The sequence below is a fragment of the Prinia subflava genome, chromosome 9 (assembly GCF_021018805.1).
Source record: "Prinia subflava isolate CZ2003 ecotype Zambia chromosome 9, Cam_Psub_1.2, whole genome shotgun sequence".
Lineage (NCBI taxonomy): Eukaryota > Metazoa > Chordata > Aves > Passeriformes > Cisticolidae > Prinia > Prinia subflava.
The window spans coordinates 6,311,158-6,335,805 of NC_086255.1; the positions used below are offsets into that span (position 1 = coordinate 6,311,158).

Genomic DNA, 24,648 nt, shown 5'->3' on the forward strand with positions numbered 1-24,648 from the left:
CTCGCAGCCCTATTCACACACACTGCTGGGGAATGCTGCATGCAGCAGGTTGTTTTGTCATTTTAGCAGTGCTAAAATTCATCTGGTATCTCTTTCTTGCTAAATGCAGGTAGAGACACGCTCTTGAGTGAATAGGATATGCTCCACTTGTGAAGTGTAGAAGCAGGTCAATAGACAACTTTCAAAAGGAACCATTTAGGATAATTAAGCAGCACATACACACCAGCAAGAGTTTATTTTGTATTGGAAGGCATGTGGTTAGGGAAACAATAGCAGTTTTTTCCCTGGAGAATGTTAATTAAATTGAACACCCTGGAAAACTGAACTATTCTTACCACAAATCTATAAATCAAACTGTTCTGTTTGCTTAATATAATGCTTTGCTATTCTAGTCACACTGAAGTGGGCCAGCCACACAATGCCAAGATATTTCCATGATGAGCACATTAGAAACACTGATTGACTATAGATCTTATGGATGTAAGGCCAAACCCATATCTCATTTACTCCAGAATAACCGAGATCAAAATCTGGCCCACGCTGTTCAGATTAGTGCATAAATAACATGAAAGGTTCGTGAGCTCTGTAGCAGATGCATTAAGTACTTGCTATTTGTGCTGGAGAAGTCCCTGACAACTCCAGTAAGGCACCAGGACTCTGCTGTATTAGGTGCTGTGCACATACAGAGAAAAAGGGTTTGTCTTTCTGCTTTGCCAAAGTAGCTTGAAAACACCTGTGAGCAGGTATTCACCTGTGAATATCTGGAGCAGGTATTCACCTGTGAATATCTGAATATCTGGAGCAGGTATTTGTCTCCCCAAGTTATCTCAGCAGAGTGAGGGAGCAGCGCTCTCTGCTAGAGGTCCAGGAGGACAGGCGTTAGCAGCATGGTCTGCCTGGTCCTGTCTTCTCACAGGCTAAAGGGGCTCTTTTTGCTAAAATATATGCTGACTCTGAAGCTGAAATTCCCAAATTTTATACCCAGGGGCCAGCCAAATTTCCATCTGATGTAAATTGAATTTCTCAAGCAGGCTGAGGCTGCCTGCAGGGGGGGGTTGGCCAGCTCAGCAGCAGGCCCTGAGAGCATCACCCACAGCAGGGCTCCAGGGCCTGGTGACTTCAGCTGCCACTCAGGTCTGTGTCACAAGACACATCAAAATCCACTGCACACGTGGTGTGAACCTGGGGAAGCACTGTCATGTTTTCTGGAGTGGGCTGTGACTCAGGTTCCCATGGAAAACCCTTGCATGCAGTTGTTTCCCTTCACATGCAGTGGTTACTCATTGGAAGAAAGGTCACTTTAGCTCCAGCCTGCCAGCTTGTTATCTCTGTCTCACTAGGATGCTAAATGGAATTTAGGCAAGGAAAAGATCCAAAATTTCAGGTTCTGAAGGGAACTTTGCATGCACTGAGGAAATCAGTTTAATATCTGGCTGTTCTGCAAAAGCAATGCACGTGAGTGAGCGTGTGTGCCTGAGACAGGGGCAGGCTTTAGGAACAGCCATGCACACAGGAGTGGAGGAGCCTTCACATGGGAAACCTCTCACTGCACCAACCTGCAGTGGGTCAGCATCTCTGGAAGAGGTTCTCCTTCAATGGAAATGCTCCAGCAGATGGATAATGCATAATTGGGAACGGTCCTTGTGGAATACAGAAGATTTTCTGGGCCTTGTTTGCATCACAGAGCTTTTATCAGCCAGCAGAGCAAAGACAGAGAGACCTGGGCTCGAGTAGCCGTGGGAATATAGAATGCAAAGGCCACACTTGTCCCCTGAGCACCTCAAACTCACCATGGCATGAGTGCCCTCAGCTGAAAGGGCTCTCACTCTAAGGTCACCTGCACAGCATCCCAGCACTGAAAACAAGGCTTCTGCCACCAGTCAGGACACAAAGCAGCCTCATTTGTCACAACCTGCAAGTCCTGTTCATTGGAAAATCAAAACAGGTGACTTTTTCACCGCTCACAGGATGGCAGCTGAAAGTTTTGCACAAATTTCTGCGTTCTTTTCCAAGCAATGCTCACTCACTCTCTTCCAGTGGTGCCTCATTCCTGGGCCAGAAAGTTTCCAGTGTTTGACCTGATGGCTCCATTCAGAATATCAGTCTCATCTTGAATTAATAAGTCTGGGTGACAGTGGATAGGCAGGAAAACACACATAATTTTGTATCTCCCTAGAAAACTAAGAAGTGACAGTGTGAAACAGGGGCTATTAATATGTGTGCAGCTCTTTTACAATTTACTGCTCTTCATCTGTGAAATAAAATGTAAAGCCTCTACTTTAGAGCACATAGAGTTACTGATTTTTAATGTATAGCCCAAATATGCTACATATACCCACTGGAATGGTTTAGCTGCTACTGGATTGCAGTTATCACTTGTAAAAAAAAAAAAAAAGAAAATTCTTCAGCAGTAAAAGTGTCATGAGATGTACACGGCTGGAACTTTCCAAACCATGTAATTTAGCCTTTCTGAGGGAGTTATTTCTGATTCTGTCATGTATGAATGTTTTGGGCTCTCTCACAAGAATTGCAGAAACATGTTATATTAGGGGAGAAGTCTGGTATAAATCACACTTGTTCAGCCAGACATCAGTCACAGTGCAGGAAAAAATGAAAGCTTCTTTCGTTCTCATGGCTGACCCCTCCAACACAGTATTGTCCCCACTAATGAGCTGAACATCTTTGCTGATTTGTTACATGTAGCAAATATAGAAGCAATGAAACCCATCTGTGTAATTTATTCATTGATTTGGACTTGAAGCCAAGTGTGCTCTAAGTAGCTCTTGTCTGGGTTCATGTGTGTGAGAGAGAATAGCTCATCAAAAACAAAAAGTCTTAAACTTACCTGCTTGAAATATTCATGAATAGTGGAAAATGCCCTGGATCTCCTCCTGTGCAACCCAGCAGTCATTTCAGAAATGGTTTAGTGTTAAGTAAGGACTGCTGGTTTCAGCCCTGTATTTGCAGTAAGATCAAAAGATCATTTTTTAGGGAGGTCTCCTGATAATCCTTTCCATTTTAAAAATAAACAAATAAAAATATCAGGGAAAGACAGAAGGCTGAAATGAAATAAAGCAAGCTCAAACGCACTTTATATCCCCTCCTTAATGCTGAAAATATACACTGTGGTGGTAGTTTTGTGCATCTCCTATGATTTCAACTTCCTGTAAAACAGTTTTAATTTGGGGGAGTGGGGTTCACTGTTTTTACCCTGAGCTCTTCAAAACACAGCTGATTCCAAGTCACCTGTTAAAAATCTGTTTTCTTTTAAGCTACCCAAGGGCCTATCTTTTTTATTTCAGAGACAAAGGAATGTTGTGAAGAAATTGGTTTTAAACACTTGGTTTCAGCGTGTTTAGGTTTCTATTTCACATCTCCAGCCACTGTGGATATTTGGTTCGGGGTGCAGAGGTTGTATAAAGCCTTCCACACAAACATTCCCACCTGCACAAGCAGCTCTTTCTGTGCTCTGTTGTGAAGGACAGAGCGAGGTTTATTGAGCAAAGTTTCTGGAGGGGTGAAGGTTTGCATGCACATCCCGAACTTTCCCATCACACAGCTGCCTTCTGGATGGGAAATGCAAAGGCAGAGGTGCTGAACGGTGCTCCTGCTCTGCAGACACCCTCTGGTTCATAACTCCAGCAGTCTGATGCCAAACCTCATGGGATCCAAATGAAGGAAAGGAAGAAAAAGATAAATTCGAAAAAGAAGGCAGAACAGATTAAACCACGGAGGAGATATTACACCCAGCAAATGGGGTAACAGTCTGATTGAACACAGACAGGGTTTGCTCAGAAACCCTTCTTTCTTTACAAGTGGGACATTAACAAGCTGACCAGGGCTGAGGTAAGTCAGGCTTTTTCTCCGTCCTGTAGATTTTTTTGGTTTATTTTTTTTCTCCCCTGACTGAGTGCTGGTGGCAACAGATTAACAGGTCACTGGACTGGCTCTGAGAATTGCTGCCACTTACCTTTCCTCTTCTTGTCGCTCTGTGGTCTAATGGCATCATTTACCATGCGCTTCCCTCCCCGCAGCCCGGTGACACCCAGAGAACAGTGATCGATGGCTAATTCTGCCTGCGTGCGTCCAGGGGGGACAGAGGCTCATCATTTCAGGGGTAAACGTCCTTTCCCCTTCCTTTGACCTTCTTCCCCATGCAGGCAGGGTGAGCAGGAGCCTGCAGGGGCAGCTTGCTGGGGGGCACGGAGGTGTCGGGCCCTCCTGCCATCCCCCCTGCCCAGCCAGAGCCGCGGGGCCCCGGCCCGGCCCGCACCGGCCCCGAACCTGCGAGCCCGAGCCTCAGACAGCAACATCTGAATCAACACAGCATCGTTTACTCACAGAGCCGACAGCCCTTCCACTCGAACTGGTTCAAATTAGCCGACGCCACATTCTTTTCCTTCTGTGTGTTTGGTTTTCTGCCTTTTTTTCTTTTTTTCTTTTTTCCCCCTTTACATAAGGATATATAATTGCAGGATTTCACCCAGCAGAGTGCGAAACAGCCCAGCGGAGGAGAGGGAGGAGCGGCGGGCACGGCTGGAGCGGTGAGAGAGGGAGATGCGCGCCCGGGAGATGCGCGCCCGCGGGAGATGCGCGCCCGGGAGATGCGCGCCCGCGGGAAGCTGCGGAGCGCTCCGCGGGTGCGGGTCCCGCCCGGGCTGGGCAGTGTTTCTCAGCCCTGGCTTTCTCGCTGGAACTTACCTTCCGGACACGTGCAAATGGAAAAGCGGGGACGCTAAAATCAAATTACAGACATGTATAAAGACAGAGCACTTCGCTGGCAGCAGGAATGATTAAACGGAGCAGCTCGGGAAACCTCCTGTATGAATATTTCATGTGAAATGATGCGATCCCCCCCAAGGTACAAGAGCCCTCCTTAATTAAACTGGTGTAAACGTTGCCTTTTACTCCTTTTTTATTTAAGTTACGGGGAGGAGCGGGCAGATTGGCCGAGTTTTTACCCTCATACCCGAAAAAGAAGGAGCAGCCCCTTTCCACGGGAGGGGGCACCTGGCCGGGGCTGCAGGTCCCGCTGCGCTGGGCGCATCTGCGGGGCCGGGAGCGGGGACAGGGACTCTGGAGGGACACGGGAGTCCCTGGCTGGAACGGGCGAAGCTTAAGAGATGGTACAGGAGGGCAGGGACGAGCTCTGCGCCCGTATTTGCCGGCCCGCATCTCTATCCTTTCCCGCCGTGGCCCCAACAAGGCGGGGACGAGAGAGGGGTGTTGGCCGCTGTCAGCCCCGTCTGCTGCCGCCCAGCTCAGGCCACCCCTCGCCCACCTCGGACCCTCGTGTCAGGGTGGAAAAGGAACCAGAGCGGCTCTTCCAGGCAGGCACCCCCCAGACGAGCTCCTGCCCACCGACGGACGGGGCGGGGGAGGCTCGATTGGGGGGCTGCGCCCCACTCCCGGCAGCGGCAGCGCGGCTGGGGGGGGTCCCTGCCCGGGCACCCGGGGCTGAGGCTCCGGGAACCTCCATGTGCTGCTCGAGGTTTCCATGGCGATGAGCGGGGTGGCAGCGGGAAGGTGGTCCCTGTCACACAGGACACGGCTGCCCACCCCGGGCAGCCCGCGCCCTCCCCTCCTGCCTTTGCAAGGCCGGGATCTGGCGCTTGGGCAGGGGAAGCGCCCGGTGGGGTGAGGGAAAAGGTCCCGGCAGAGGGACCGTTCTGCCCGCTCTGCCCGGCCATGCCCTAGGCAGAGGACACTGGTGGCACTGGTGACACTGGTGGCACTGGTGGCACTGGTGGCACTGCTCCCCGCCCGCCAGGACCCTCCGCTTTGCCGAACGGGGCAACCTCTCAGGGTTTCGCCACTAGTCTTCTCAATAATGGGAAGAAAGCGGATTTCCCACAGCCCTTCACCCTCCTAAAGACAAATTAGCGTGAATTTCCAAGTCAGTCCGACGCTGAACTCACGACCCTTCCCCAGACTCCTGACAATGTCCCTGCAACCATTTCATTCATACCCACACTGGGACCTTGGCTTCTCCTTCCTTCCTTCCTTCCTTCCTTCCTTCCTTCCTTCCTTCCTTCCTTCCTTCCTTCCTTCCTTCCTTCCTTCCTTCCTTCCTTCCTTCCTTCCTTCCTTCCTTCCTTGCTTCCTTCCTTCCTTCCTCCCTCCCTCCCTCCCTCCCTTCCTTCCTCTCTCTTTCCACCATTTCTCACGCACATTTTTTCATCGTTATTTATTTTTTTCTCTTTTTCTTTTCCTCTCTGTTTCTTTGCAGATTTTAGTCAGTGCTGGCTTTCTATTATTTTGCATTCCCAGGGAATTTCAATAAAACAACGTTATTGTTATAAAAATACCTTTTCGGGGTTTATTTGAGCAGCCTTTACTCTTCCAAATCACATCTTCCCCTTTCCTCCCTTGTCCTTGATTCTGAGCAGATATTTGGCAGCCCACGGAGCAGCAGGTGAGGTGTGAGCTTACAGACCGCTACAAAAAGCCAAGGTGCTAACCGGGACGAGGAGGGTGACACAGGAGATAACTCTCTGAAAAAGGGGTTTTAAATCATATTTGGATCCTAAACATCCCATCACAGCAAACGCCTCCTCTCGACACATGCATGCCAAATAAAATAGCCGTGATCGCGTGGATTATAAATGAGATCACAGAAGTTTATCTGGGAATATCTCGGTCTCGCAACCCACAAGAATGCACTTTCTTCCCTGCCTCTGATACCCACTTGCTGATCTAAAGATAAAATAACAGCCGTGCTTGTATTCTCCGGCCTTGTGGAGAAAGTCAGGACTCCGCGTGTTCTGTGAACACAGCAAAACCACAAAAAGGTTGTTCAAATACTGATAAAGCTGTGAGGGTAACTCCACAAAAAACAGCGGAATCCAGCAGCTTCTCTCGAGTCAGGCTTGGATCCGCTGCTGCTTCCAGACGTTCGGGACTTGACAGATGAGTTTCCACACCTTATCTAAGTTTATTTGTGTCCAGGTCACCAACACTCATTCAGACAACACTTTCACCGTGGGAAATTGCTTCGAATTCTTAATTCCGTTTTTGTTTTTTGTTTTGGTTTGGGTTTTTTTCTTTTTATGTAAATTCCTTTTAAAATAAAAAACATTATTATATAGAGGGGAAAAATAAGCGGCTGGAGCCGAGCATTTCTGTTCTTCTGAACTGTTCTTTTCCTGACTGGAAATCCCTGAAACTTTCCAGAGCTCCGTGTGTCAGGCGGGAGAGAGCGGAGAAAGGGGATACTACCAGTTTGTCCTTTCCGTTATAGGTAAAGGACTTTTTAAAAGGTAATTCCAAGCAGGAGTCTGGGTAAGAACATTGTTCCCCGTGGAGCGGCTTTCTGCCCCCTTCCAGCCCCCAGGGAAGGTTTTCAGGCAGTGCAGGAGGCAGGGAGATCCCGCTCCCGCTTTATGGGCAGGCTGTAAACGCCTGGCGGAGGTTTACTCACACTCAAACGCTTAATTAAGAAAACATTAAGGGTCCAGCTTAAACCAACAAAAGCCAAGCAGCTCCGAGACGGGTTCCCACTTTCCACACGGCGGCTGCGGGCCCCCTCCCCGCCCGGAGCCGCGTCCCTGCCCCGCTCCGGGTGCGGGCTGGGGCTGCCCGAGTGCCCGACTCCGCACCCTGCTCTCCCCCTGCGGGGCTGGTGCTTCTCCTCATCCCCTTCCAGGGGGAATCGGCACCCAAAGCCTTTCCCGCCCCTCCCCTCAGCCCAGACCCACCAAACACACTCCGGACTCGATTTTTTGGAGCCCTCTCCGCAGAATGCGAAGGAAACAGCCACTCTCGGGAGGGTGTCCTGGGGTCTGTCCGGGCTGGGGGTGCGGGGGTGTCCCCTCCTGTGCCCGGCCAGTCCTCACCACCCCGAGCGGAGCACCGGGGCTTTTCTACCTGTCCGGGATAACAGGCCGGGTTTCTTCCCATCTCCCAGGGATGGAGCATGAGCGAGAGGACTGCGAGATCCTTTGCTTCCCCCAGATCCTGCCTCTGCCTACTCCTGATTATTTAATTGTCCCAAGGAAAAAAATCCGCCAGTTTTTCCGTCTGTCCAGCCTTGGTGAAGGAAGCGGAATTAACACGGGGGAGGAGACGTGCGGAGCACTGGCAGAAAATCGTGGTGGTTTTTTGTTGTTGTTTTAAGACATCAAAAAGGAAAGACAGAAAAGGATGGACACTACCTTCCAATACACTTTAGTTGGCTGGTGACAAAAACTCCGGGCATGCTCTGAATGCCTAATTACCCCCAACAGAAAATTCCCTATCTAATTTGATATTTGGTGCTCAGCAGAAGCTAGCCTTCGTAAATAATATACAAAGTAAGAAACCTAATCCAGCAGGCTAGAATGTTTAATTCATCATTATGCGAGCTAATTGGAAGGTGATTATATGGTAATTGCTCATTAGTGGTGTATATTTATCGCTGTACCTTATGTCAAGGCCATGGGAATTGTGTAGAGTCTGTTCTCTCATTTCAAGGATCAGTTTCAGAAGCAGGAGCAAAGCGGGCGAGATCAAGTTCTTCCTGACGTCAGGTCCAGCCGTGGGCGATGGAGAGGGGGTCTATAAATGCTCTCCCGGAGCCCCCGCAGCAGCCGGGGCTCCGGCCGGGCCGTGCGGGGAGATGGGGCTCCCGAGGCAGCGGGGCCGAGCGGCCCCACGGAGGGGACAAGGAGAAGAAGGATGAGAGGAGGCAGATCCCGCCTTCCCTGCTCCGGCCGGGGCAGCCACCTGCCAGGCGGGCTGAGCCCTGCGCGGTGCCCGCAGCATCCTCCCAGCCGCGCCTGGCCGGGAGGAGGGCTCCGAGGGGGCACCGGGGGGTCCCTCACACCCGACGGGCCGCCTTCCCTGCAACAGGCGCTAATTGCAGAAGGTCAATTAACGGCGAGCGCGGGAAGGTGATTAATGGCCCTTTCTGTTTCAAGCGTGGGCCACGGGCTGGGCTTGCCCGGCTGCGAGTGTCGCACCGGGGAGAGGCTGCGAGCAGAGAGGTTACGGCTCGGGGTCAGGAGGTTCTCTAAACTCCCGCTTCCCCCTCGCAGCGGGACCCTTTGGAGGAGTAAATCAATGGCTGTATTAGCTCCCAGCACTTAGGAGCCGCTGATGGACACGGGAGCAGGGGTTGGGAGAATCCCGCTCCAGCGGGGAATCCGGCCCGAGCTGCTCTGCCTGTTTCCTACGGGCTGTGCGGGGGCTGGGTGCTAATTAGGGGGGACCGCTAATTTCCGCCGAGCCCTCACAGGTAACAGCGCGATCCGTCAGAGGAGGAAGGCAAATAAACAGCGTTTAAACACAACAAAGCGAGGGCTCCAAAGGCCTCCGGCCTCACCGCGGTGCAGTGGCAAAGAGAGAGCTGCGTGGGTGCGGGCTTGCGCCGCGTGGGGAGCGCAAACCCCACCGAACCACCTGGGAAAGGGTTAAAAATCCAAGGCGGGGGGGTCAGATCCTGGACTCGGAGCCAAGCAGCGCTGCCGAGGGTGGGGATCCAGCGGCGGGGACCCGGGGCCGAGAGGGGCCGGGGGAGGCGAGGGGCGGGGGGGCGGGATGCGCTGACCTTGGCTGACAGACGGAGCAAAGCCGGGGAGGAGGAACCGCACAGAGCCGGCAGCCCCGACGGGCTGCCCCGATATACAGACCCGGTGTGCAGCCCCGATGTGCAGCCCCGATATACAGCCCCGATATACAGACCCGGTGTGCAGCCCCGATGTGAAGCCCCGATGAGCAGCACCCATGTGCAGCCCCGATATACAGCCCCGAGGTGCAGCCCCGATGTGCAGCCCCGATGGGCAGCACCCATGTGCAGCCCCGACGGGCAGCCCCGATGGGCAGCCCCGGTGTCCAGCCCCGCTCCCGGGACGCTGCGGGGTGCGGGGGGTCCCCGCTTGTCCTGCAGCCCCCTGAGCAGCCCGTGGGGCCAGCGGGCCAAATCCCCCACCGGGCACCCAGGGTCCCGCGTCCTCCGTCCCCCAGCTTTGCTTCAAAGAAGCCGTAAAAATCCGCCCGTGTCTGCAATTCGCCACCCCAAATCCACGCTCCCTCCCCCACCCCTCTCAGTTATTTAATATAAAATGTATTTTTGAACACCCGCTCGGATAGCATCTCGCCAATATTTATATTTCCACGTTGCCTGGCATCCACTGTCCCACATTAGACTCTGCCTCTCTCTCCCTCTCTCTAATCCTGCCACTTTAAATAGATGAATTAATAAAGCAAATGAGGGTCTAATAAGCTGACTGTCCTGCCTATTGAGGCAGGGGGAGAGAGACTAGAAAGTGCGCCAAATTTGTTTGCAGTGGATCAAGGCTAGCCGCCTTTGCTTCACTTTCTTTATCTTAATTCCGACTTGAAAAGATATAATTATCTAGTTTGAACAGAGCTGCTATCAAATCCTTCTCTAGGCAAGGCAGGGGAGAGCTGGAGTGGATTGCAGTGTTCTGAGCCGCTTGGTGCAGCCGGAGATAGGGAGTAATGAAGTTGTGGAGTCCTGAGATACAAAGGGCATTAACCTCATTAGCATGAAACCTTTTCTTCTAACCATTGTGGGACCCTTTCAGACTCCTAATCCCCCCTATTTTCAAAGCTGGGTTTGTAATAAAGCTTTTAGGGTTTTTTTTCAAAGCTAATGGCATTCTCTGAAGATTTTATTGCTGTTACGCTACATAGGACGCTTAATTTTTTTCCCCCTCTCCCTCTCTTCCCTCACGGTTAAAAAAAAAAAAAAAAAAAAGAGAGAGAGAGAGAGAAAAGTAAAAAAAAAAAAAGTATATGGTTCCTGCAGAAATAAGCCTTTTATCAAGATGGGAAACAATTTCTAGAAAGGCCCGAGTCTGCTGTTCGGCCGCAATCCGTTTAATGTTTGCCCATTTGCCCGGGTTTGAAGTGGGGAGCAAGGCAGCTTGGGCGAGTTCAGGGGAAAAGTGCGTCCTGCTCGGTTTCCAGATCTGCATCATCAGCTGTTCGAGGAGGGAAGAAACGCGACGAGAAGTTTACCTTGGGAATAGCTCTACTAAATAATTAGCCTAGGTTTAAATGGAAGGGACTGCATTGCGACATGCGTCCTAACCCTGGCTGGGCCTCTCTCATATTTGTAGCACAAGTGAATGGAAAGTCACTGGGGCTGTATAAGAAGAGATGCTAAAAAAAAAAAATCGTTTTTTTTTTTAAAAAAATTAAATTTACATAGTACCCGATAGAGCCAACACGTGCACAGAATGTCTAATCTTAACTTTTCAAGGCAGTATGTTTAACAAAGCTCGTATTTTTGCGATGCATTGTAACTTCGCCTTATCACAGTGTAAAGGGTAGTCAGATTGTCCTAAATTATGTCCAACTAGCCCCCCTGGATCCACGGATTAAGAGATTAAAGGAGACCACTGGGCAATGCCTCCTCTTTCCCCTTCATATTCCTGGTATGATAATTGCCTAAACTGATTTGCACTTTCACAAAAGCTTGCAGGATTCTTTGTAGCTCGAACAGAGCAGACGAGGTTTCTCTATCAATGGAAATAAAACTGATTAATGCAGTCTATCAGGCTAAGGAGCAAATGAAGCATGAAAAAACAACTGTGTACCCCCAGAAAACCAGTTAGTTTCCTCAAGGACCCAGAGCAACATTTTTTTCTTTTCCCTTTTTTTTTTTTTTTTTTTTCTTTCCCCCACGTCTTCAACGCCAGAGTTTCACTCTGCGCCCAGGATCGCTCCCTGAGAGCGGCAGGGACAGCAGCAGCTGGGGCGCAGCCTCTGCTCGCAGGACCTGTCCCTCCTCTCACCGACCCAGACACGGGATAGACAAGACGGGGGAAAAGCCCCCAAATATCCCCAAATCCTCTCTAGCTAAATAAAACACCTATTTTTTTGCCGAGGAAAGGCTCTCTCAGCGGAGCGCGGCTGCTGCCGACCAGTTTCACCAGCACGAACCAGTCCGGACTCCAGTTTCTAAGCAGGGAAGGGGCTGGGTTTCTCCTCGAGGTTTTTGTTTGGTTGGTTGGTTCTGTTTCGGGGGGTTTTAGGTATTTCTATACAGCCAGTGCGCCTCTGCGGCTTGTTTTTAGAGGTCTATTTGGCAGGCAGCAAATATATTAAGAAAAACGCCCCTGTGGCCGCAGGAATGCGCGGCGCGGCCGCGGGGGTTCAGCAGCTAAAAACAAGATGTGGGGGGAAACCATCGGTTTCCGAAAAATTTGGGGGTGAAGGGGAAAAGATGTTGCTTAAAAAATTTAGGGCATATTGATAAATCTTTATTGACAAAATATTGACAATGACATACTTCTTGGAAGTATATAGTGTGTTAGAATTCTAACAAATTAAACACAAAACACAAAAATATTTACATTCTGGTATAGGAGACATGAAGGAAACATTTGTCACTTTTTTTTTTTTTTTTTTTTTTTTTTTTTAGTAGCTCTATGATCTCGGAATATTATAAGGTCAGTGCTTGAAAATTGATCCAATGAAAATGGCCATTAGGAAAAAAAAAATCAATCCTCGATTTTAAGTCCCTTTTCTCTGGATCCTCCCAGCCTAGAAGGTGTCCCCACAGCCAAAACTGCTCGCTGGGTTTGTGTTTTGTTAATCTTAAAATAAAAAAGTAATCATCATCCGGTTTTGAAATGGGGATACAGTTGGGGGGGGGGGCAGATAATTCCATTTGATTTTTTTTCTTTCAGCAAAACTTATGACCAACCCCAACCTCCCCCGCCCCCCTTCCTTTCCCTCCCGTCCCTCCCCTCCCCACCGTGTTTGTCCATCCGGAAGGAACACTATGCTTTGTTACTGCTACTTCATTTAGCTTTCACAAACACTTTGACGCCAGAAGTTATCATAAAATGTTTACAGACTGCACATTTCTCGTAAAATAAAATTAAAAAGCACACAGAACCTGTCTTAAAGGGAAAAAAATCACAATTCATTTCTGTCTTTAGGAACCGGAGTAATTTTTTTCCTCTTTTTTTTTCTTTTTTTTTTTCTTTTTTTCTTTTTTTCCCCAGACGGCTTTACACATGCAATTCAAGTTTCTGAAACAGGTGTGGGTTTTGGCTGCTTATGGAAATTTCTCTTTCAAAGACGGAAAAAACCGTGAAGTGCAAAATGTCCCGTAAGGTCTTAATTTTTCTGGTTCGGTTGGGGGCTTTTTTTGCTTCTATTTTTTTTTCTTTTAAAGATTTTTTTTCTATATATTTTTAATTTTTTTTTTTTTACTTTATGCTTTTAAAAGTGGACTGCGATAAACGGAATACCTGTCAATCACCTCGTCCCGGTGTTTTGGCTTTGATTGACAGATCCCCTTTGGCAGAGCGGTGCCGGCAGTGCCACAGTTCGGTGCCCTCGCTGGCTGCCCTCGCTCGCTCCCAGCTCCCTCCCAGGCGGGAATCGCGTTTTGTGAAGATCTCCGTGTCCTTCCCCGCACCGCCACGCCGCGGGGGTGGCGGGGTGAGCCTTTAACACTTTCGGCTGGTGGCGTGCTGGCTTTGAAAAGTCCCAAAGTGCCAGTTTTTAATCGTCCGACGTGACGTCGATTTCCTCTGGACTGGCTTGTTTGGTGGCGATTCTCCACCGGTTAATGTGATGAGTCCCTTTTTTCTTCTGTTGTGAGTCTGAACCTTCCTCTTCCAACTTTTGCCGCTTGAACTTCGTCCGTCTGTTCTGAAACCATACTTTTACCTGCGGGGGGAAAGGCACCGCGGTTTAGTCCCACTCCTGCCCGGCCGCCAGGGAGATGCTCCACTCCCGCCTCTCTGTGTGCCACCGCTGCTCTGCCCGCAGTGTCCCCACTGCTCCCGCTGTCACCTGGCTGGCCTGGCGGGGGGTGAGCACAGCTCGCTGTCCCCCAGCCCTCCGCGGAAAGGGCGGTCAGGATGCCCCGGGCATCCCAGAGGTGCAGGAGCAGCAGCGCGGGGGATGCGCCGTGCGCGCACCTGGAGCTTCCGCGGGCGCGCAGCCCCGAGCGGTGTCGGGCAGCCCACGCGGGGAGCTCGCCCGTGGGCTGTCACCTCCAGGCCCTGCTGCTCGGAGAGGCTCCGGTTCCCCGCTCCTGGCCGGGAGAGCCACGGGCCGCGGGCTGTCACCTCCAGTCCCCCCGCCCGGAGAAGCTCCGGTTCCCCGCTCCTGGCCGGGAGACCCACGGGCCGCGGGCTCCCACCTGCCCGCAGAGCAAAGCAAAGACAGGGCCTCGCCCGTCCAACGGGGCTGGGGCGTGGGCGAACGGGATTTTTTTTTTTCCTCGTGGAAAAGTGAATAAAATGTACAAAAATGCCCCGAATAGAAAGCAAATCGCTCCGTCGCGCTCCGCAGCGTGTCCCCGGGACGCGCCGTCCAGGAGCGATCGCGGCGCGGTGAAAGCGATCAGTGGCACGGTAAATGTCCCTCTGAATTTGTTCAGCGCCGCGTACATCTGACCGAACCATCCGGCAGCTGACTGCAGTGCTTTAATTACAGATAGTATTGATCTGGGAGCTATCTCCAGGGCTGGCCACACTCCTGGTAGCGTCCAAAGGTAAACTTTTTTTTTTTTTTTTTTAATGCAGTTTAAACTCTGGTTCTGTCTGAAAGTGCCTGATAAAGGCCTCAGCAAGGGGGGGAAAGGGAACTGGAGCATTTTAATAAGCTGGTTTAACCCGCTTCGCTGCCTCTTCAGAACAGAGACCTGACTGGCCGGACACACATCTCTGGTGCATTTTCATATTCTCCAAAAGTCCCCCATTAAAAAGCTGAGCGGGGAACAAGGGGTGAGTTTAATTTGCTTTTAGTTTGCTAATTGAAGGGGAGGACGGTTCATTTCTGCACGCTGATCTCCCAAAAGGGAGCTCATTTGTAGGGGACTGGGGGTTTGACATCCGGACAAAAGACCCCAACCAGCTTCGGAATCAAGCAGCACAAAGACCACCTTAAATACAGCTTTCCAGTAGAAATAAGCCTGTGACCGGTCCCTTGTTCGGAGAACCTCATGAAAGTGGCGATCCCTTTTTATTGTTTTGTTAGGGAGACATTTTAAAACAAAAGCTCCAACCTCTTTATTGCTTTCCCCACGAAAAGGAGTTAAGAAAAAAAAAAAAAAGTGTTACAACTTAATCCGCCCAGAGAACGCTGTGTTTACTGGGAACTTTGAACTAGGCTGCGGCTGGGTATTTTGGCTTTTTTTTTTTTTTCCTTTTCTTTTTTTTTTTTTTTTTTTTTTTTTTTTTTTTAGTACAGTGCCACATACTGTAGCAGAGACAATCCCCATCTGGAACCCTCTCTCCACGAGTCTCCTGGAAAGGCACAAAACAAAAGCCCGACAAAACAACAACAACAACAACAGCCACCACCACCAATCTTCCAAACTCCAGCCTTTCTTCCGGCGGGGAGAAAACCGCGTGGAAAAAATAAACGCGCTCGCAGCGGCCCCGCCGGCCCCGGGCCCCGGCCGTCGGGAGGAGCCTGTGCCAGCTCCGCTGCTGCTCCTGGCCCCTTCCCATGCGTGCCCGGCCCCGGTACCTGCCGAGACCCTCGGGCCGGCACCACCGGGGCAGAAACATCGCCGAGCGTCCCGCCAGAGAGACCGAAACAGGCTCCGGTGCGGCTCTGGCCCGCAGCCAGTCAGGGGGGGAGGGGAGGGGGGGATGGAAAGGGTGAGGAGGGGATTCCTTGAGAATAATTTCTCTGTTTTTATTTGTCGTCTTTCTGCCCTCCTGAACCGGCTCGTCACATCCCCTCTGCCGGCTAGAAACGAGCGAAAATTCATCCAAGAAACTGTGTTTTTTCAGTAGGGTCTAAAGGGGAGGTTCTCCCCCTTGCCCCTGAGTTTGTTTTGGTGGCTTTTCCCCTAACATCGAACTCCTTCTCGAGGATCACGCCAGTCCCGCAGCAGAACGCCCGGACCCGCAGATCGCAGCTCTGCTCCAGCCGGGGCTACCCGGGGACCCCAAACCGCGCCCCGAGCGCTGCGGGTCCCCGAGGCACCGCCACCCCCGGCACGGGCCGCGACATCCCCAATGCGAGAAGGATTTTACCACGCTCCGGCGAGGGGAGATCCCTCTCTCCACTCCGCCGGTTTGCGAGTGGAGGCCTAAACACCCCTAGAGTGTGCCCTTAACACTGCCCGGCCCTCGGCCCGGCCGGGTGGGTTTTCCAAAGGAGATGCCGATGCTTTCGCTTTCCCCACTGCCCGTTCCCTGCTTCCCCCTACCTGAGTTTCCGTGAGGCTGAGGCTGTGTGCCAGCTGTTTTCTCTCCGCTCCTACTACGTAATGATTCTTCTCAAAGGCATGTTCCAGTCTCAGTAATTGGGATGGGGAGAAAGCTGTACGGATCCGTTTGGGTTTCCTGGCCAGTGCATTGTGCAATAGGAAGCTCTCCGGGCTGGTTTCATTCCCTGGGAAACAGGGTAAAACAGATTAGTAAAACATCTTCCCCAAACGTACTCAACAGCACTTTTTAGGGCAAGAATTTTTGTTTCCCACTATTACCCTCAGGATAAATTCAGCTATAGTATCTTTTTAATTTTCCAGCTCCTTTTTGTATTGAATTTTTCTTTGATCAATACGTAGAGGGAAAGATAAATAAGCAGGGGGAGGAGAGGACTGGTAGAAACTAAAATGCTAAAACACAACCTGGGGAGCACTACAGAAAAGAAAGGAGAAGGAAAAAAAAGAATTGGCCGGAGCACGGCTGCAGTGTCTGCGGCTACACCTCACGGCTGCCCCCCTTCCCCTCGACCACCGGAGCCTCATGTCTTTCCCTGTTTGTTTGTTATTTCCATCTTTCCTTCGCTGCCAGCTGAGCAGCGGCTCTCGGAGAGCCCTAGCCGAGCCCCGGGAGTCTCCCTGGCCGCCCACCGGGCTCCGGGAGCCTCCCGCCTGCTCCCCCGGCCTGTTTCGGCTTTTCTCTCCGAAACTTTGGCCGGAGCCTTTCTCCCGGCGCTGCCCTTCTCTCTCCCGGTGTGCTGCCCGCAGCGGGGCTCGCACCGCCGCCTTCCCGGCCCACCGGCCCTCCCCGCTGCCTCGGCGGCGCTGGGAACCGGCCTGGAAATAAAGAACCAAACTCCGAGGAGGCCACGGAGCGGCCATCCCATCCTATCCCATTCCATCGCATCCTATCCCATCCCATTCCTGCCGGCCTGCACTGCAGCGGGGGGTGCTGAGCCGGGGCTTTTCGGTGGGCATTTCCCTCCGGGGTGCCCCTGTGCCGCTTCTCCGGGCTGGCCCTTCCCGGGTGGAAGCGGCACCGAGGGGATCTCTCTGTAAGTGCTTTAGAAATCGTTGGAGGAGGAGGGTGTGTTTGAAATCAGGCTGTGGCTCAACACCAGGACATTTCCGCCTTTCATCTACCCCTCGTTAGCAATCGCCTGGTGCCTGCGACAAATAATTTGGTGAGCGAAACCTGTAATTTCATTCTGAAAGGGTAATAATCCATTTTGTGTCTCAGACCGCCTGGTTGCGGAGAGAGCGGCTCGTTTTCCAACCCGGCTGCAGCGGCCCGGCTGTGGCAGGCCGGGGAAAATGCAACATGCAGGTGGTTTGTTTTCGTTCCGAATTAATTAAAAAAAAAAATACAAGGGGAAAAAAAGGTAAATGGATCCCTGCGAGTAGAGGCTGATTTTTTTTTGCTGGCTTGTTGGTTTGCCTGTAATGAGAGCGGCAGAAGCTGGACCCATTACGGGAGAAATAGGCTCACCCTTCGGGGAAGACGCTGCCGGTTACAAAGGGTTAAACAAGGGGGATTTTATTGATTGTCCGCCATTGGATTCGGTGATTTCCCTTCAGCCGGTTATTAATCGCTCGGCATTCGGAGCCCCTCGCTGACGGTACGGTCGGGATCGCCCTCCGTGCCCCTTCCCCGGCCATCCTCCGCAGCCCCATCTCCCCGCGCTGCCCAGCGCTGGGATTAATTCCCCACACACACTCCCCTCCTCCTTTCTCTGGGGTTCGCTCCGTGTCTTTCCCTCTAACAAGGGCAGCGGCGGGGGCTTTCAGCGGCCCCGCAGCTCGGCCGCCTTCCCGGGGGAACCTCAACCTCAGCACCCCTCCAGTCCCCGCTCTGCGCGGCCGCTTCCTTCGGGGGCTCCTCTCCAGCTCTTAACACACCGGAACAAAAAAATCTCCACCTTTTCGTCTGTTTTCAATGGGGCCAGAAAGCTCACGAAGTCCCAGCCGGCCTTGCCTTCCCGCTTGCCCCCCTCTTCCCGGGAAAGCAAAACAAACCGGGAAAAACAGCAAAACAAAACCAAGCCCGAGCCCCTCGGCTCTGACAGCTCTTCCAAGTTTGGCCGAGGGGGAGACAGGGACAAAAGACCCCGGGCCCAGCCGAGCCGAGCCTTCCGCTCCGGGCAGGGGCCGCCTCCCACCCGCCGGCCCCGACATCCGCGCCGCGGGAGGATGCGGGGCTGGATCGGAAGGAGAGGAGAAGTTGCACGTACCTTGGAACCTGTGGCCCAGATACCGGTAGCGGTGTATTAGCCACGGGTAGAAGGTGGAGGGGTCCCTTTGCTGCGAGGCGAAGAGCGGGTGCGTGGAGTGCGAAGCAGGCAGCGGGTGGGCGGCCAGGGCGTGAGGAGGGGGCACAGGATGGACCGGCACGGCCGGGTTCGGCGGGTGCGAGACGGCCTCCGCAAAGACCAAGTCCGGGTTGGAGTAGACCCCCCTGCCAGTGGAGTGGAAGCCGTTGAGAAAAGGGTTCATCGGGCTGGAATTGGCATAGCTGAGCGCCGCCGGCCGGATAGGATCCTCGGAGCGAGACGCGGGCAAGGGGCTGTCTTTGGCCACCAGCGACTCGATGGTGAAACACCGCTTGGGTGTGGGCTGAAACATGCTGCCGCGACGAGAGTCCCCGACCCAATCTCTGCCCGTCTCTCTCTGGTGCGCGGGAGACGATCCGGGGAAGTTTGCAGCAGGGAGTGACTTGAGGAGGGATAGATACACACATAAATAGACAGGGGCTGGAGGAAAAGGAGGCAGCGGCAGCCAGCGGTACCCAAAAGGGAGACACACACACGCACCACGCACACACTCACACACACACAAAAAAAAAAAAAAAAAAAAAAAAAGAAAAAAAAAGAAAAAAAAAAGTTGCTGGGAGAAGTTTCCCTCCTGCAAGGAAAAGGCGGTCGCGCCCCCCCCTCCCCCCCTAAGTCCAAAGACAATCCATGGATGTGATCGGCCCCTTCACAAGTTGTGCAAACGATTTGTTAGTTCATGAGCCTAATTAGTGCTGGGATCACATAAACAGCTTCCTCTGAAGCCTGGTAAATGGCTTGATGATTGGTCGCTATTACTCGCCTTGAGGTTGAAGGGGGAGACTCTTTAAAGTGCGTCAGAGGGGAGGCGAGCGCCGGGCAGCGCCATCGGGAGGGATGGAGCCGCGGATCGGAGTGCGGCGGGAGCGCGCCCGCCAGCGCGGGGGGAGCGCGCCGAGCCGCGCCGCCGCCCCCGCCCCGCTGCGCGCCCCTCCGCAGCCGCGCTGCCCTCCCTCCCCTGCCGCCGCTCGGCGACCAAGGTAGGCGGACGGGGCCGGGCGGGGGGGCTCGGCGGGGCAGGAGATGGGGGGCCCTGCATCTCCTCGGGAAGGGGCAGGGGGGAGTTGGGCTGCTCCGCCAGCACGACACCCCTGTCCCTGCCACCTCTCGGGTACTCTCAGCCCGGCGAGGTTACCTTGATCGGCCCCGGGGCGTCAGGGAGAGATGCCCCGCTCGGGAAAGATTTCGTCCCGGTGAGAGAACGGGTCGTCGTCCTCCTCCGAACTTATTTCTCTCCCCTCGGCTCCTGGGCGCTGCCCGCACCGCGCGGCGCGGAGCACAAAGCGCGGGGCAGCCGCATCGTGCACGGCTGGGACGCGCCGGGCGCTCGCAGACGGGACAGGGGATCGCGTCTCCGGTTCCAGCCTTGTCCGTATTTTCGCGTTTACCTTTGGGTCCGGAGATGATTTTAGGGCTGAGTTCTCCTCCTCCCATTGGCTGGAGCCGCAGAATAATTATGATCACATCCTAATACTCTTGGCTGGTGCTTACTGTTTATTGGTAGTTAAGGATCTATTATCTATTCATCAGCCTCCCATTTTTGCCAATTACATTCTTCTAAAGTGAAGTACCAGCAGGTATTTTGCACATTTACAATTAATGATAAAAAAATCTGGCGTACTTTAAATCTATTACGCCGCTGTGTAATTTATCTTAAAGATGCGGAATTGCTAATGTAAATTAATGTTTCTGTTGAACCAAGGGATGGGGGAAGTCTTAAAACCAGTCTAGCGTTTCTTTCCTTCGCTCCCGGACCTTGTTTTCTATTTTCTTTCCACTTTATACACTAAAAATCCGTTACTTGACTGCATTAAATTATGCTAAAAAACAAATCGCCGTCTAAATGGTTGTTTCCAGTAAAGGGCGAGGTGAATTCTATTCTCCTTTTCTACTCTCTTCTAAAAGCATCTGTTCCCAGCTTGCCGATATTTTTAACACAATACCAAATCGACGGGCTAAATGTAAGTGACAAAACAGTGTTGGGCACGCAAAGATGCGGCTGTTCCTGCGCCTTTGTTTGAGGCCGCGTTTCCCTTTGTGTACCCCGCGCTGTGCGCACTTAGTGCAGGGAGAAGTTCACTTTCTGTAGGAAATGTAAATCTGATCTCCAGGCGTGGGGCGGCTGCACGTCTGGACATCCACACGTGCGTGCGAGCGCAGAGCGGAGAGAGCTCTGCACGGCGGAACTCAGCTCTTGGGGCAGATTCTGCTGCGAGGTGCCTTCTCCCAAGTCTCACACTTTTGGGAAAACCTTCCCTGCCCGAAGACACCAGAGCGCAGAGCTCCGGCCCCGGTGAGCTGAGAGAGCCGAGCAAAGGAGAGAAGGATTTCCCTTCAGCCCCACTCGTGTCTCTCGCTAGTATCTTAAGTTTTTGAGTCCCCTCACCCCTTTTCCGTGCAACTTTATTTCCCCCTCAAGAGGCGGTCATTACCCCTCTTCTCGAAAAGACCTGGGGTTATAGACACTGGCAAGGATGAGAAAGTGCCCTAAATAAGGACGGGTGTTTGATGTGCTGATTTCGACTGGGGTCTTGGTTCCAGAGCACTAGAAAAAAAAAATTGAAGAAGAGAGAAACTTCTCCTTCTCCTAGGAAGAACAGTGTTCTGCATCTGCGTATTTACACTTCTCCGGGACTGAAGAATGAATCTGAATTGGAAAAACTTCAACTCCTTTTTTTTTTCTTTCTTTCTTTTTTTTTTTTTTTTTCTTTTTTTTTTTTCTTTCCAGACATCCTGACATAATCACGGGGCTCCTTTGAAAACTGCATCGAGTAATTTAGCACTTGGGGAGGGAGGAATTATATCCGTTTGAAAAGAAACCTCACACACGCAGAACATCCAAAACGATCGATAAATTTCCCTCGACCTCCTTTACCGCCGGCGAAATATCCTCTAGCCCAAAATCCCTCTCGGAAGGGAGGTCCCGTTGTTTTGGAGCTGAACGGAGCAGGCTACGCTTGCAGCGGGGAGCTCTCCACGGCCAAGTCCGATTTTTTTTCGGGAAAAGCGAATGATCTCGCCCAGGTCTGAGCCCTGCTCGCTCTCTGTGCTCTGCACATTCGTACACATGTCTGCGTGCATGCTGTGTGAGTGTGCGGGGATACATCCAGGCAGAGGAACCGCAGGCAGAGCCTGGAGAACACGAGCTTTCCCTGGGTTTTGTCAGAGATAAAACAGGCCGGGTACAGTGAGAACAAAAACCGACAGGACTCGGGATGGGATTTCTCAGAATTTTCCTCTTCTCCCTAAATTTTTGTCTCATTCTCGCTCTGGTCGCCGTGGCCGCTTCTCGTGGGCGCCTCCCGCGCAGCCCCGGCCTCTGCTGGCCCGGCCGCGGCCGCTGAGCTGCAGCCCGGCCTGCCCCGGGAACACCTCCCGAAGCCCCTCTCTTGAACTTTCCCTGCCCAAGGTCGTGACAGGCTGCTCTCGCCGTCCTCTTGGCCTCTACACGGAGGAAATCTGGCAGGGGCTCCCTTCCAGCCCTCCCCGATCTGCTCCCGGCGCTCCGAGAGGCTGCCTCTCTCGGAGGGAGGGGTGCGCTGCGTTCGCAGTCGAATTACGTGGCTGGCCTCAAAGGCACTGGCTCCGGATTTCCAAACTAATACCCATCTTTTAAAAGACGAGCCAAGAAGAAATTGAGAGGAAGGTCTCAGATGCGGGGACCCCGGGGTAAGACAGTGATTCACGGGCTAAACCAGGCTGAATTTCCGCGGGTATGGGGTTGGCGGTGAGGGAAGTTTCAGCCTCCTCTCAACTTTCTTTTCCAAGTGGGATCTGTCTCTCCTTTTCCCCCTGTTGTCCCAGAGATTCGTGCGCACAGCAGGGAGGAGAGGTGACCTAGACAGGTTGTGTCTGGCGTGGGGCTGAGTGAGTTAAAGGAGAGGGTAAAATGCCTAATTTAATTCTTTTCTGGACGCCCTAAACCCTACTCAGTATGTCTAACTGCGAGTCGTTCGCCAAAGCGCAGTGCTGGGCAGGAGTGACGGGCCGGGCCGGGCCGGGCCGGGCCGGGCCGGGCTCCCAGGACCGGGGCCGGGCTGCGAGGCTGCGGCAGAGCCCGGGGTGGGCACCGCGGCCCCCGCAGAGCAGGTGGAGCCCGTTCGCAGCCGGCCCCGGGCAGCCCCGCGTGGACAGGGCCTTGCTCCCCACTCACCCTGGGCTCCCGGGTGGGACGGACACAAGGGATGCTTCCCATGGACCTCCCCATGGGGGAGACCAGCCCTGGAAATCTCGTCCCTCTATTTCGGTCCGGCACAGCCGGGTCAGGGCTGGAGCCGCCGGGATCCCATCTCAGCGGCAGAGGACCGGGACTAGGAGCAGGAAAAGGCCTTGCTGCCCGGATTGCTCTCACCGAGCCGGGAACAGCGATCGGGCAGGGTCGCTTTAGTTTTTCTCTTTTCGACGCTAGTTCAGGGCCGCTTCCCCTCTCGCTCCCGCACCAGCGCCGCCTGAGCTGCACGGCCCGGCCCCGCCGCTCTCCCGCGTACTTGTTTTCGTCCCGGGGGTGTCAGGCTCGCGGTTCCAACACAATGTCACTGACACGGGACATCTTCACCCCCGGTTTTACACGCGAAGCCCGCACCCATCTGTGCCAGACCTTTTAAACACCAATATGTGCGGGGGAAGAGGGAAAAAATACCCGCAGCTGCGTGCGGGCGCGGTGAGCAGCGCGGTGCGGACAGTGAGTGCGGCCGGGCCGGGAGCATGCTGGCACTGGGGCTGGGACCGTGCCCGCACTCCTGCTGCAGTCTGCCCGCACTCCGGCCAGACCCTGCCCGCACTCCGGCCAGACCCTGCCCGCACTCTGGCTGGACCCTGCCCTCCCGCCGCCGCTCCCCGCGCTCCCGGCCCGGTCCCGCCGCTGCTCGGGGCCGCGGGCGCGCATCCGCGGGGCGGCAGCGCCCCCTGCCGGCCTCCGCGCCCCTCCCGCCGCCCCCGGCCCCGCCGCCGGCAGCGGATCCCGGGCGGGCCCGGCCGCTCCCGAGCTCCCCGAGCCCGTCACAAGCCGCCAGGAGCATTACGGTCGCTTAATGTGTCTATTAATAAAAGTAATCAAGGCCTAAAGATATTTTTCTTTTCCTTTTTTGCTTTGTTTTGTTTTGTTTTGATTCTGGTTTGGTTTAGTTTCATTGGGGGTTTTTTTTTGTGGTTCAGGTTTTAGTTGGGTTTTTTTGTTGTTGTTTGTTTGTTTTGTTTGTTTTGTTTGTTTGTTTTGGTTTGGTTTTTTTGAGGGGCGCAGCGTGCACGGAGAAAACTCCACGCGTGTGCATTCACACACGTCCACGCACACGCGCTCCAAGCTCTCCCCGGTGAGTTGGCAGAGCGCTGGATTTGAACCATCCCCCAGCCACCAGCACGTCTGAAATCTGCTCCTCCGGGGCAGCCACCGCAACAGCTGGAGGCAAACTCCGCATCCAGCCCCTGAACTTTCTTTCGCGCTTCTGCCAAAATCTTGGCTTGTGCCACACCGTGTACTGCGACTTCTCGTGCGTGATGCGATACAGGCGACAGGGCTCGGAAAAGGCGTCTGTCTTTCCTTGCCGCCTGTCCGGTTGGCCCGCGGGGTCTGTCCCGAAGGAACACGTCCTGTGGGGACTCCCGTGGGCTCGGAAACGCTGCTGTCGGCGGTGCGGTACCGCACGCCGGTGAGTTACAGCCAGTTTCAGCTGCTGAGTGCTGAATTCACGGCAGATGCTTTGCCCGGCTACCTGGGCAAGCCCTGAACTTGTGGGTTTCTGAGCGCCCGTGTCAGGCACGGGGGCTCTTTCTTGATGAAAGTTCGTCAGACTCATTTAAAAAAAAAAAAAAAACAGGAAGAAAGAAAGAAAAGAAAAGAACTGAAAGCAGAGGCAGAGTTGCAGGCCAGCCAGGGACTGCAGGTGTCCACGCTCAGGACATCCCGTGGGAAACCGCTCGTGTCGCATGGGAACCAAAAGGTGTCCAAGCCTCCGCTGATGCGGAGGTTGAGTGGGAAGAACGTGCGGGAGATGTTTTTCTGCTTTTCCACCTGGTGCTTGTTTGTCTTAGTGGAATACGATGCACACCAAAGCAGGAACTCCGTGCCCACGACATAAACCCCCGCTCTGCACCTGGGCGGGACGCTCCCTGCCCTGAGCGGGGCAGGGGGGACACGGGGGGACCCCGCGGGCGAGCAGCGCTCGCTGCCCCCGCGGTGCGGAGCTGCCTTGC

At 53.4% G+C, this 24,648-nt stretch overlaps 1 protein-coding gene and 2 long non-coding RNA genes across 4 annotated transcripts; 2 read left to right on the top strand and 1 right to left on the bottom strand.

Moving 5' to 3' along the window:
• Positions 1–773: 773 nt before the first annotated feature.
• LOC134554579 (uncharacterized) lies at positions 774–12,953 on the top strand. Its single transcript, XR_010081284.1, has 2 exons — positions 774–9,613; positions 9,731–12,953. It is a non-coding gene; the product is annotated as an uncharacterized LOC134554579 (long non-coding RNA).
• Positions 12,188–19,854, bottom strand: EMX2 (empty spiracles homeobox 2). 2 transcript variants are annotated; one of them, XM_063405226.1, is made up of 4 exons: positions 19,595–19,854; positions 18,364–18,844; positions 16,136–16,320; positions 12,188–13,632 (listed from the first exon to the last, which is right to left on the bottom strand). In XM_063405226.1, the coding sequence occupies exons 2-4, from the start codon at positions 18,752–18,754 to the stop codon at positions 13,465–13,467; spliced, it is 744 nt and encodes a 247-aa protein (XP_063261296.1). In that variant the 5' UTR covers positions 18,755–18,844; positions 19,595–19,854; the 3' UTR covers positions 12,188–13,464. The 2 variants fall into 2 exon arrangements, with proteins under 2 accessions (XP_063261296.1, XP_063261295.1); XM_063405225.1 differs by lacking the exon at positions 19,595–19,854 and having other exon boundaries at positions 18,364–18,952.
• Positions 18,961–23,523, top strand: LOC134554578 (uncharacterized). The gene is made up of 2 exons (XR_010081283.1): positions 18,961–19,439; positions 21,188–23,523. It is a non-coding gene; the product is annotated as an uncharacterized LOC134554578 (long non-coding RNA).
• The last annotated feature ends 1,125 nt before the right edge of the window (positions 23,524–24,648 follow it).

Bases quoted from the DNA above. Each gene is read 5' to 3' on its own strand.
- EMX2 (XM_063405226.1), bottom strand. From the start codon at position 18,754: ATGTTTCAGCCCACACCCAAGCGGTGTTTCACCATCGAGTCGCTGGTG. The intron at 16,321-18,363 runs GTACGTGCAACT...CCTGTTTCCCAG, and splicing joins TCTGGGCCACAGGTTCCAAG to GGAATGAAACCAGCCCGGAG. The intron at 13,633-16,135 runs GTAGGGGGAAGC...TTCCCCCCGCAG, and splicing joins TCAGCCTCACGGAAACTCAG to GTAAAAGTATGGTTTCAGAA.